The following is a 13,022-nucleotide window of genomic DNA, read 5'->3' as shown; positions in this document are numbered from 1 at the left end:
GGAGTGTATGCAATTATGTACCGGGTACAGAAAGCGGATACAGAGATACATACAAGAACCCAGAGTCATGGAATGAATTTGAAGGGCTAGAGATTCAGTGAAGATAAAAGGATGTACGTCTTCTTCACACAGTTCATTGTTTAAATTATGGAATTTGCATCCTCAACATATTGTGATGGCAAGAGCAATGGGCCCATGACCCTGAATACCAGTTCCCGAGAATTACAAATGGACTTGCCCCCAAGTCCTGCTTGTGGGTTTGCCAGAAGCACCCAGTGGGGAAAAAAACCAGAGGGACTTTTTCATCTGATCCAGAAGGACTTTTTATATGCACACATAAAGCCAGTTCTGCTGAACTGTGGCCATAATTCATAACTGCAGGCTGCAGAGTGGAAGTGTGCCCTGTTATATCCTTGCTTGTTTTTAAAACTGATTAAAGGCAGTTTGAACGGGCGGTGGCAAGAAAACTGCAACACAAGTTTTTAGATGTATATTTCCCTTGTATATTTGGAATGTTATGTCTCTGGATTTACTTTTGCTGCAGCTGCCAGCTTGGAAGCCATTCTGGGTAATTCAATTCTGCTAATGGAAATTGGTTCCCGTACCATAATGTATTGATTCAAGGTTCTTGGTGTTTAAAAGAGAAAGATGAATTTCACGTGTGAGAAGTTTTACGCATGTATCTTTCTCTTGGCTATCACGTTTCCAGTGCACTCCATTCCGGCCATATGTGCGAATAAGAGACAGCTGCTCACTACAGACAGAATCTAGAATTCCATTTTCTCTTATAAGGGGAGCTACTGCTTTCGGCTCTGTTGTTGTGGTTGGTGAGCTAGCTTGGTCCAGTACAAAAGACAGAAGGCGTGTGCTCCATATCGACTCTCTCCCAACAGAAATGGCAAATACTTTAAAATGCTGGTTTGCTTGTGTGAAATTTGCTAAGGACCGACAGGCCTGTCTCTGCGCAAAGGAACACAAATACAATCAGAAATGGCAATGGAAACCAGCAGAACATTACCAGGGCATTCTTGCTGAGTTACAGTTTATCAGGCAGTGTGACATTGTGGTTGGAGTGTTAGCCTAGGAGACCAGGGTTCCAATCCCCACAGAGCCATGAGGTTTGCTGGGAGATCTTGGCCCAGTCACAGTTTCTAGCCTAACTTACCTCATAGAGTTGTTATGAGGATAAAATTGGGGCAGGCCAATGGGGTGGGGGGAGAGAAGAACCATGTATATGACCTTGAGCTCCTTGGAAAGAACGTGGGATATAAATCAATGTAATAAAAATATAAATAAAACTGTCAATTGTGTCTTGAATTAATATTATGGTTTGTTTTCAAAATCACACTATGCATCTGAGTTAGCCTACCAGCACAAGGGCGTTTTCGTTAGTGCCGACACGGCCTTGTTAACTGGTCACTGTAGTCATTTTGATTTCAGGTAATCATCACTTTCCATTCGTTTTGCATTTTATTTCCCCGTGAATTAACTCTTTGATATTCTGCCTCCCCACAGAGCTTGCCAATTCAGAATTGTACTTCCTGGATTTGATGAAGTGTATCTTCCGACATCTGATGAAGTCGTTGCTCTGCGAGGTGCCACAAGACTCTTATTCTTGCTAAGGGCTAGTCCTCACTTGTATTATTGATGTGGTAATTATAGTTATCATTTAATAGCTTGAGGGTGTTACAAATAGCAGGGGAGCAAAAATCCCCATATTAAACAACGGTAAATAAACATCATGCATCAGCCTCTTACATTAACTATACATACATGTGAACTTAACTCTACTTCTAAGGCAATGAAGTACGTATAAAACATAACATTGTTTTGGATTAGGAAGGGAGAGCATCCAGATTCCTTGCAAATGAGACCAGTGTGTGAAAGTTTAAGGTAACTAAAAAGAGCTGAAACATATACCTGTGCAGTACAAGCTAATGAATGCTTCGGAACTAGCACTGTTCCAAGCTTTACTCATAATACCAAGATGTGAAGAATTTTAATCTATTTTTAATGCTAAAGGACAAATGCCAACTTAGGTTATCAATATAGTGTCAACAGGAGCAAAACACTGACTGGTTCAATGAAGTAAGATTGGACCTTAGATACAAACTGTTTGTGGGTGAACATATCAGACGACACAGCGATTCTTCAAAACAGCTCTTGTTTATTCAGAGGCCAGAACAGAACTGAACTGAAGGGTTCAGCCAGCCTGCTTATATAGAGCTCCACTACAACACTACAGTAGCAACTTTCTGTAACTAGCCAATCACTGAACGTCACTTTCAATCCCCTATTTGCATATGTGGACCTGAGTGAAAACTACCCACAGTATCCCCCTGCTGGCCCAGGGTGAGAATTTCAGTACATAACACAAACCATTTTCAGACACAATGCTAAACCACTGTTTAGTGTGACATAAAGAGCGAAGGTGAGCAGGGGCTTGTACACAACACTTTCTCCCCTATTCATAGGAGCAATGGACTGCTGAGGGACGTAATGGTTTGTGTGCTGAGAGAGGTAGTGCACTTGTTCGTGAAGCAGGGCTTTTTAGCCCCTCTATCACATGCCCCCTTTGCAGTTTAACAAAACCTTCTCCTACTTTGTTTTTGACCAGGCTGAAGACTGTTGGTTTCTGCTCTCTTCACTGTGCAGCAAAGTGCTTGTCACAGGACAATGTTTACATTCCACAGTCAGAGTACTGTTGGGTTTTCCCACGGGAAAGGGAAGCTGGATGTGACGTACACTGGTTTCCGGTTTTTCTCTCTGTTCTCTCGGTGTTCGTTATTCCGAGGAGAAGGACGTGTTGCTTCTCTGCTCCCGCAGAGGCAAGATGCATATTTGTAAATTCTCTACAATGAACTGAAAATAAAGCAACAAAAAGCATGTGGCATGTACTATTCATCATTCCGTTGTGCAAACGGACTCTGCTATATCAACATTTTGGTTATGGGCCCAGAAAGACGTAAATCAAACTGAGGAATGCCGGCAGAGGTACAGAGGAACGGATCGCGTTATCTGCTCTGCGCGTCGAGTTTGATTGATGAAGGTATGTGCTCATGCTCCCGGAGCAGCCTGCCAGCTCCTTGTTTATGGTTTTATGGCTGGACTTTGAACTTTTAAAGCCGTTTTGCCGTGTTACAGGCAAGGCTCCAAAAGGCACAAGCTCACAGGCTTGGATGGCTGGGGAAAACGAAAGTACTTTTACAAGTGCTTTTGGCTGAAGCTGCAGGACTGTGACGCAGCTTGTTTTAAGCAGCAGAAAATGGCTAATACAAAGCTGATTGATGCTTTTGGGATTCCTAAGCTTAATAAGAATAATTACACAGAGTGGGTGTTATATGCAGAGGCAATTCTGCGGAAAGAAGGTCTGTTTAATGTTATTACAGACAACCCCCCAGCTCCAATTACAGCTGATTGGAATGCTAAGGATTCCAAAGCACGGGGAACGCTTACGTTGATAGTATCCCCAGAAGAGCTCTGTCTGTTGCGTGGAAAGACCACAGCCAGAGAAATTTGGGACACTTTAAGACAGGCTCACTTGAGGACAGAGGCTGGTTCCTCAATGTACTACTATGCCAAGCTGCATGATATGGCTCTTGCTGAAGGTGGAGATGTGCGTAAACACCTGATGGAGATGCAAAATCTGAGACATGAGTTGCAACAGAGAGGACTCAACTTTCCAGAGGCTGTGTATTCCTTCATGATACTACATTCTTTGGGTCCAAGTTGGGAGTCCGTTGCCACTCAGATTGCTGTTCAACCAACTGCTCAGCTCACAGTAGCCCATGTTACTGCCGTGATCCAGAATGAAGCAGATCGCCGGGGTGCTAGCTGCATGGGTAAGGGGGAGTCTTCACAGACGTCATCCCAGAGTGCAGTGGAACCACCAGAGGGCGCCAAAGCTTTGAAGGCAGTGAAATGCTACTCGTGTGGACGTCTAGGCCATATGAAGAGGGAATGCAAATATCCCAGGGCCAAGACAGAGCAGCGCAGCGGAAGCTCATCGCGTGGAAAAGGCCAAAGCAAAGGCAAAGGTCCGGTGTCCAGGACAACGCAGCACAAGGCAATGGTCTCACGCTTCACTCCAAAGGTTGCAAAGGTCCAGAAGGCGTCTAGATCTTTCTTCGTTGTTGATTCAGCAGCTACCCACCACATGTGCAACGACAAGAGACTGTTCGTGTCTTTTACACCGCAGGAAGGTGCGATTCACCAGGCGGATGATCACACGATTCCCAGTCAAGGCTACGGAACTGTTGTTCTTCACAGTTTGGACTTAGAGATACATGATGTACTTTATGTTCCAGATGCCACACACAATCTTCTCAGTGTGATGCAGCTGAATGAACGGAACATTGACGTAACCTTCAAGAACAAGAAATGCACCATCACAAAGAAAGACGATTATGTATTGCATGCTGAATGTGTTGATCGCTTGTTTGTTTTGTATTATGATGATGTTGTGCAGAATGATACTTGTTGCATTGCAGGTTCTAACAAAAGTTTGCACGCAGAATGTATTCATGATTTTCATCGAAAATTTGGTCATTTACATTTTGAGGCAGTATCAAAAATGCCTGCCTTGGTTGAAGGTATGACTATTAAACCCTGCAGGTACCACATGAAGTGCAAGGCATGCGCAGCAAACAAGGTGAAAATGGCAGCGAAAGGTAAGGTGTCTAGTAGGCAAGCTACAGAACCATACCAGATTGTTCATGCTGATTTAGTTGGTCCACTATCGCCCTCTTTAGGTGGCAATAGGTTCTTCATGGTTCTCATTGATGCATTTTCTAGGTATATTTATGTGTACAATCTCAAGCAGAAATCAGAGGCTTTTCCAAGGTTCAAGGAATTCTGTGCTTGGTTGGAAAATGTGCATGGTAAGAAGATAAAAATTCTTTTCACAGATCGCGGGGGAGAATTCACTTCTCAGCAGTTTGAAGCTTTTCTGACTGAGAAAGGAATTCAACACGATTTGTCCAGTCCTCGCTCGCCATGGCAGAATGGGCTTTGCGAAAGGGCAAATCAAACATTGCTTCAAGGGTTAAAAACCTTGCTGCATGATGCCAATCTTCCAGAGAGTTATTGGGCCGAAGCTCTCTCGTGTTTTATTTACAGTTACAATCGCAGGTTATCTTCAGCGATTGGTTGTACCCCCTATGAGAAGATGTTTGGCAAGAAACCATACATCAAACACATGAGAATTTTTGGTTCAGACATGTGGATTCATTCACCACAAAGCTCCAAATTAGGCAAACGTGGATTGCATGGTATCTTTCTAGGTTATCAGAAAGGTTCTTACAGAATAATGATGACTGACTCTAAGACAATTAGGCTCACAAGAAGTGTTGAGTACAATGCCAAGTGGGGGGAGAACGTGGGAATTTTTCAATGTTATCCTGATGACAGTGATGAGACTGAGGATAAGCAGCCACAACAACCCACACCCACTGATGAAGGTTCTGATTCTGAGTCTGAAACTGAATCGGATACTTCAGAGGATTTCAAGAGTGCGAAAGCCTCTATGCGACCCTCTGAAAGCTCTGATCAGGAATTGGAAGAACCATTGTTCACAATAGGCCACTTTTCTCCTAAGAAGGAAGAGGAAAGTGTTGAAGACCAAAGGCTGATTCGCAGGTCACAAAGAGCCACAAAAGGCAGACCTCCAAAGAGATTTGCTGATGAATTTGCTAAGACAGCAGTAGCAGCTGTTAAAAGCTCCAAGAAGATATTTGAACCTTCCTGTTTCCAAGAAATCCAGGATTTGGATTCTAAGGAAGCTGAGCCATGGTTAAATGCTATGAAGGCTGAGCTTGATTCCTTAGAAAAGAACAAAACTTGGGAGCTAGTTCCAGTAGTTCCAGGAATGAAACTGCTTGGAAGCAAATGGGTCTTCAAAGCGAAGACTGATCAAAATGGCAAAATAGTCAGACACAAAGCCAGATTGGTAGCCAGAGGTTTTGCACAGGTACCAGGTGAAGACTATCACGAGACCTACTCACCCACGGTGAGATATGAGAGCATTAGGCTTATGCTCAAGCTAGCTGCAGAGGAGAATCTACACATTAGTCACCATGATGTAAATACAGCGTTTTTGTACGGATCTCTAGGTGAATCACTTTATATGCATCCACCTGATGGCGTACAGGTAAAACAGGGATTTGTTTGTGCTCTGAAGAAGTCCCTTTATGGTCTCAAACAAAGTGCACGGTGTTGGAACACAAAACTCACTGAAGCATTGTTTTCTCTAGGTTTTAAGCAAGGGAAAGCTGATCCATGTGTGTTTGTCAAAGAGGAGGGGCAAAAGAAGCTGTATTGTTTGTTTTATGTTGATGATATTTTATTCTTTTGGAAAGATGTCACAATGTACAATAATGCCCTAGCTCAACTGAAAGAGCACTTTGACATGAAAGATCTTGGTGAGGTAAACAATTACCTATCTCTGGAAATAGAGAAAGATCAAAGTGGTAACATTCTAGTACACCAGTCACGGAAAATTGCTGATGTGTTAAGCAAACTAAACCTGATGGATGCTAACCCTGTAGACACACCGATGACAACAGGTTATCAGGTAGAAGACACTGAAGAAGCATTTTCTGACACTACACTGTACAGAAGTGTGCTAGGCAAGCTAAACTTCATTGCCAGATGTTCAAGACCTGACATTGCTGTTAGCTGTAATTTGCTAAGCAGACAAGTTAACAATCCTACTGTTAAGGATTGGAAAGCTCTGAAACGCATAGCACGCTATTTGAAAGGCACTATGCATTACAGACTGAGATTTAACAATCAGAAGTCTGGTGGTCTTGAGATTTTTGCAGATGCAAGTTTTGGAAGTGACACTACAGACAGGAAAAGTACGTCTGGAGTTTGCTACATGTACAATCAGGGTCTATTTGATTGGTCATGCAAGAAGCAAACAACAATTAGCTTAAGTACTTGTGAAGCTGAACTGAATGCACTGTCTTATTCACTTAAGGATTGTGAATGGTTGTTACAATTGTGCAAAGACATGAAAATTCCTGTCAAATGTCCAATCCAGGTTTACCAGGACAACAAAGCATGTTTGGCTTTGCTGAATTCGGAAGGTTGTAAGCAAAGCACGAAGCACTTGCAATTGAAGGTGCAACATGCTAGGGAATATATTCAGAAGGGACTCGTAACGGTGTCCTATATGCCAGGTAATGAAATTCCTGCTGATGTATTGTCCAAGATTGTATCAAGGGATCAACACTGTACCTATGTACAGAAGTTGGGTTTGTACTGATATTGTACGAACACGCTGCCCAGTGATGTTCACGGAAAGGGGGAGGATGTTGGTTTCTGCTCTCTTCACTGTGCAGCAAAGTGCTTGTCACAGGACAATGTTTACATTCCACAGTCAGAGTACTGTTGGGTTTTCCCACGGGAAAGGGAAGCTGGATGTGACGTACACTGGTTTCCGGTTTTTCTCTCTGTTCTCTCGGTGTTCGTTATTCCGAGGAGAAGGACGTGTTGCTTCTCTGCTCCCGCAGAGGCAAGATGCATATTTGTAAATTCTCTACAATGAACTGAAAATAAAGCAACAAAAAGCATGTGGCATGTACTATTCATCATTCCGTTGTGCAAACGGACTCTGCTATATCAACAAAGACATGATTTGACCCCCTTCGCAATGTTTCTGGGGGAAAACCTTACACAGCTTTATATGCTGTAGGAAAGCATTAACAATGTGAAGTCAGAGAGGGCTGCGAAGAGGTCCCAGGGGCAGGAAAGGTGAGCTAAGCTACACAGTCCCAGTAGACAGAACTGAAGGCCGGTCGGCTAAAAAGCAGCCTATAAATAGCAATGTAAATAATGTAAATTCAGCAAGAAAGAAAGCCAAAAGCGGCCCAGAGGTGCAACAGAAGGCTGAGGGAAAGAATGTGTCAGTAAACTGAGAAAAGGAGGGATCAGTAAGAAAAGACCCCAGGGACCAGAAGAAGATGTGTGGTGCTAGTTGGAACATAAAGCAGCCTGGGGACAATAGACCGGGCAGTAAGGCATCTGGTTGTGGATCAACGTCCACAAACGGAATTGAAATAAATCAACAGCACCCTTTGTTTATTACCATGTCCTCAGTTTGGTTTCTCAAATGGAAGGCTATTTGAACAACGGAATACCCATACAACCAAAATGTTTGCATATGATGCAGATGTTAACCATGTTCACAGATTTCAGATACATGTTATTAGTTTAGGCTTCATGTTTGCTGTGGTCTTTTGTCCTTCTCATTCAGTGGCTGCCCACCCCCCTCCTGTCAGCCTAAGGCAGATCCCAACCACATATCCAAATCTTCACTCTTGGGTGACATCCAATTACAACTAAGGCAGTGCCGACAACACTGCTACTACAACGGCCAACGCAGCAGTATGTAAGCCCCGCTCCCTCAGTAGACACAGCAACATAATGCTGCTGACCAACCTTTGTGTTCTCTGCCCTGCAGGTCTCCCTTGCCCCAGTGCCTCTTCACACTGGCTTTTAAACCAAAGTGCATTTGCACAGGCAGCCCTGTGTTCTGTAGTCCTTGAAGAAAGGGGCCTTTGCTTTTCAAGAGGAACTGATATTTATATTGTTTAAAATGTGAGGTCTGCGCCATTCTGAGAGGGGGAAGGCCTTTCCCAGCCTGACTGAGTTCGCTGTGGTACGGAGCACAGTCCTGCCACCACAGTTTTAGACTGAAACTAATGCAAACCAGCTGTGAGAGGGAATCTCCGGGAAAAAAGGGGACAACTAATTTTCTATGGAGGTTTTAGTTTTATGAAGCTTAAGCATCTCGGTGACAGTAAGCCAAGCACAGCCTCTCCGTCTCCTGCACTTTCCACGATGCTACAGGAATCTAATGTTTATAATGTGCAGGAGTAATTTACATTTCTCAAGGAAGTGCTGGGAATTATACCACCAGAGCACATAAGCAAGTTTCAGAGGCAAGAACCTCAAGGGAATGCATGTAACGAAATACCAAAGCCTGTGTCAGTGAAACATCCAGTCATTACTGCTAATGTGTGCAATAAATATTGGGAGACGTTCTTAAACATGTACAAGTAGATTTATGCTGAATGTTCACATTAAGCAATGCACACCCCACAAACCCCCGACATGGATTTATGCATGTGATAGATGTTTCTTCACCTATGATCTTCCTTACCGCCCCCCCCACCTCACAAACCATGCCAAAAATCTAGGTACTTTGTGCCAATGGCCACAGGCCAACATGCTACAGCAGTGAAACTTTTGTTGAGGTGAGGCACAGACTCAAGTTATCAACCTGCCAGTATTAGCTGAGCTTTTCAAGATTGGTCTACCTGAAACATGCACTGAATGTGGTTAGGGAGCATGCTCAAACCTGGCTATCAGGGTTAGTAGCGTTACGGTTTCAAAACAGGCCACCATACTTCTACAGTGGGCTTCCTAAGTTTCCTATTGGTGCTAGAAGTTCAGGGTCTGGTTTTATCATCGTTTTCGTAGTCTCTATACTCCCCTCTCCACTGAAGCTATTTTTAAAAATGGGGATTGGATAAGACTGACCACTCTAACAATGTGATGACAAAGAAAAGAAAGGCTTTCCCAAACTTTTATTACCCTGTTCACAAACAACCACACACAAATAACTATCACAGAGAATGGAATGTGGCTTTCCATGTTCCATTTTGCTATTTACGTCACCTTCCACAAACATCCTTTTCGAAAACGTAATTGTTGAACCAAAGGACTGGACCCAGAGGTGCCCTCCCATTTGGAGAAAAGCAGTTTTTATGCCACACACAAGAGAAAAGTTAAAACTAAATTCAAATATGTTCTGCTTGTGCAACTGGCTGTGCAATCTCCTGAACAAGCAGAATCATGAGAACTGTTTCATAATTTCTTACAGTCCTGTGAGAATTCTTAAGAGCTTGCAGCTAGTATTTTCCTGCTGCTCACAACCCTGTTTGGATCCAAAGCACAGGAGCCCCTTCCAGACGTCCTATTTATGGTGCATTCATTATTATTTGTGCCCATGATTGTATCAGGACAGTTATACATAACCCCAGTTCCAATACTTTGTGTGCCTACATCAGTTTTGTGGGGGTACATTCTGCTTCAGTCTCAACCAGTGCATGTCCTGTAGCTTCCAACTAAAATCCTGTAACTTTTTGCATCACAAATTGTTCTGGTTTATTTTCTTTTGTGCTGCACAGCACTTTTGTTGTGCTATAAAGCAAAAATGCAATAATGCAGGAACAACGGAGAAGCACTACAGAACAACTGATAAAGTGGAATCATGTGTGGGTGATCCAATATAAATACACCACTAATACACTATTGTTAAATCAATGTCATGTTGCGTAATACGCCAGCCAACAAAACAGAACACTATAAAACAAACAGCACGAAGGGGCTCAGAGCTGAAAAATAGCAAAAGAGCATAAAGTCCTTGTTAGTAATTTCATTTAAATAATGCAGACAGAGGCCAGAGAGAAAAGAAATCCAGATAATACTTTACTGAGGAAAGTGAACAATGAAGTGTATAATTTTGAGGAGAAAGGAGAAGAGAAGCTTTGTCTTTCTTATTTCAGGCTTGTTCATAGGAGGTAAACATTCAACCAAAGATACAAAGGTAAACTTCCTCAGAACTTCACATCCAATCAGGCCATGTGCTACCTCAGCAAACATCATGCCACTATGCCTGGTTGCTGAGCAACACTACCTGCACCCCTCCCAGCTAGCTGACTTTAGCGCTAATCAAATTAACTTCTCAGTTTAGTGCTAATCAAATTAACTCTTCAGTTTCACACGAAATGATCTCTGCTGTTGTGCATCCAGCCGCCCCACATCCCTCGACTGGATAGGACTAGCTACTTCTTAGCCCTAAGCCATATACAGCGGTACCTCAAGTTACAAACACCTTGGGTTACAAACACTTCGGGTTACAGACTCCGCTAACCCGGAAGTTGTACCTCGGGTTAAGATCTTTACCTCAAGATGAGAACAGAAATTGCATGGCGGCGGCGCAGCAGACCCCATTAGCTAAAGTGGTACCTCAGGTTAAGAACGGTTTCAGGTTAAGAACAGACCTCCAGAATGAATTAAGTTCTTAACCCGAGGTACCACTGTACAAACTCTGCACCACCATAAGCCACGTGCAGAAAGCATCTGCATTACGTTAAGGAGTCAGCGGTACAGAGAAGCACAGGTAACTTGAGCAAGCGTGCCAAGCTACATGCTACAGGGAACACCAAAACACCCAAGGCAATTCATGCCTTTCCTTGGTTTGAGAGGTCAAGTTTAAGGAGCACCTCAAATTGATTAGATGGGCACAGGGGATCGCTACTGCTTTCACAGCTGTTCCAGCACGTCACATCAAGACTCTCTGCTGGGTGGCCGACAAGACCAATCAAAATAAAGCTACGGGGCCCTAAAAGGTGTCACTAAATCCATGCATGGGAAGACAGTCCTTGCTTTCCGTTTAAGTGGCTTACGGAAGGCGGGGTGAGAGAAAGAATCCTGCCCCCCCCCTCCCAGGTGTACTAAGTGTGGGAAAGTTCTAAGAACACATTCCTCAGTAGCAACTAAGGAAGGAAGGTCCCAGCATCCCATGCAGAGCTTTCACCAGCACTTTGGAAAGGTAAATAAACCCCAGAGATGAAGAGCTAGTTAAAAAAACGGGGAGGGGCAGCTTTCTCCTCTCCTGAACAGCTAAAGGAAACTTGTTTTTGATCGGAAAAGAAGCTGGGAGTCTCTGGACAGTGTTCCAAGCTTAAAAGGAGCTGCCTCATTTATTTATTTTTTTAAAATTACAAGCACCAATGAAATAACATTCAACGAGTGCCTATAATCCCAAGGGAGAGACAAAACTGACATTGAAGGTTACTTGCCTGCATGGAGCTCTTTGAATGCATACATCTTAAATATAAATTGCACAGAGGCAGGGAGGAATAGCCACATAGCATTTTTCAAACATCAGCATTGCGTACGAAAAAGAAAAAGTCCCTCGAGTAAACAGAACGGACATCTTCCACCCCAAATTGGCAGAGAAAGTTGACGTAAGAGATTAGATATGAAAGCATTTTGAAAATAAGCACACCAGTGTGCAATTTCTCAAAATGATGTAGGAAATCCAGAAACTGAGAGTTGCTTGTGTCTATTTCAAGGCTTGGAGTAGCACTAGAAGGTAGGAAGGAAACACAACTCATTAGGGATGGGTGGCAGGAGGCAAATAACCTTTCCTCTGCTCAACAAAGGACCCTGCCACTCTCGCCACAGTATGCGGCTTTGATTTATGTGCTCGCCTGCTGGGTTTAGAAACCAAAGGTAAGTCTAGTGGGAAGGATGGGGGAGACGGCACACATGGTTTCAGGAATACATATCTGCCAAGGTAACATCTGAAGGATGAGGATAAACAATATTAAAAGTAGTCTTTGCTAGAAAAGTAAGAAGGAAATTTTACAGGTATATCATCTAGTTCTTACTTATTACACTGATTCTAGCATCTCATCCTGTGCTGAGTTAGGTACACAAGTCTACTCATTTCAATTAATAGCCTGTTCTGCTGTGAACTCACCTAATTCTGCAACTATTAGGGCAGATTACAACATCAGTAAAATACAGCATCAAGACACAATTGGGTGGGTGGGGGAGGAAATGGTCTTGTCCCAAACACACAGGCCATAGCTTGCAAAATAAACCAGGCATGTTAGCATTTTCCATCAGTACACAACAAAAATTGGAACTGTTTGATGCTGCAACAAACTGCACAGCTACGTAAAGCCATACTGACCATGCATCTGGTAGGTGTAGGGGGCTTGTCCTGACGTTGCGGTGCTGAAGCTAGAGCCATAGCTAAGGAACCCACTCTGCCCCGGCGAATGGCTCAGGCTGTCTTCTGTCTTGATGCCTTAGGAGGGCAGAGGGAAAAAAAACCAAAGTTACGACTATGAAGCTACAGTCAAAACATACGCAAGCATTCAGTGCATTAAGGATTTCTTTTCTTTGACTGGGCTGTTTACGTTTCTTATACTTACTTT

General features: G+C 43.3%; 1 protein-coding gene across 2 annotated transcripts in view; it reads right to left on the bottom strand.

Moving 5' to 3' along the window:
- Positions 1-13,022, bottom strand: part of EYA2 (EYA transcriptional coactivator and phosphatase 2) — a 146,325-nt gene that overhangs the window by 58,330 nt on the left and 74,973 nt on the right. For both annotated transcript variants that reach the window (XM_082226149.1, XM_082226150.1), the window contains exon 5: positions 12,776-12,892. In XM_082226149.1, coding sequence (XP_082082275.1) covers positions 12,776-12,892 — 117 coding nt within the window. The remainder of the gene's footprint in view (positions 1-12,775; positions 12,893-13,022) is intronic.

The sequence above is a fragment of the Podarcis vaucheri genome (assembly GCF_965113315.1).
Source record: "Podarcis vaucheri genome assembly, chromosome: 6".
Taxonomy (NCBI): Eukaryota; Metazoa; Chordata; class Lepidosauria; order Squamata; family Lacertidae; genus Podarcis; species Podarcis vaucheri.
The sequence above is the reverse complement of the archived record's forward strand: the minus strand, read 5'-3'. Positions and strand labels throughout refer to the sequence as shown.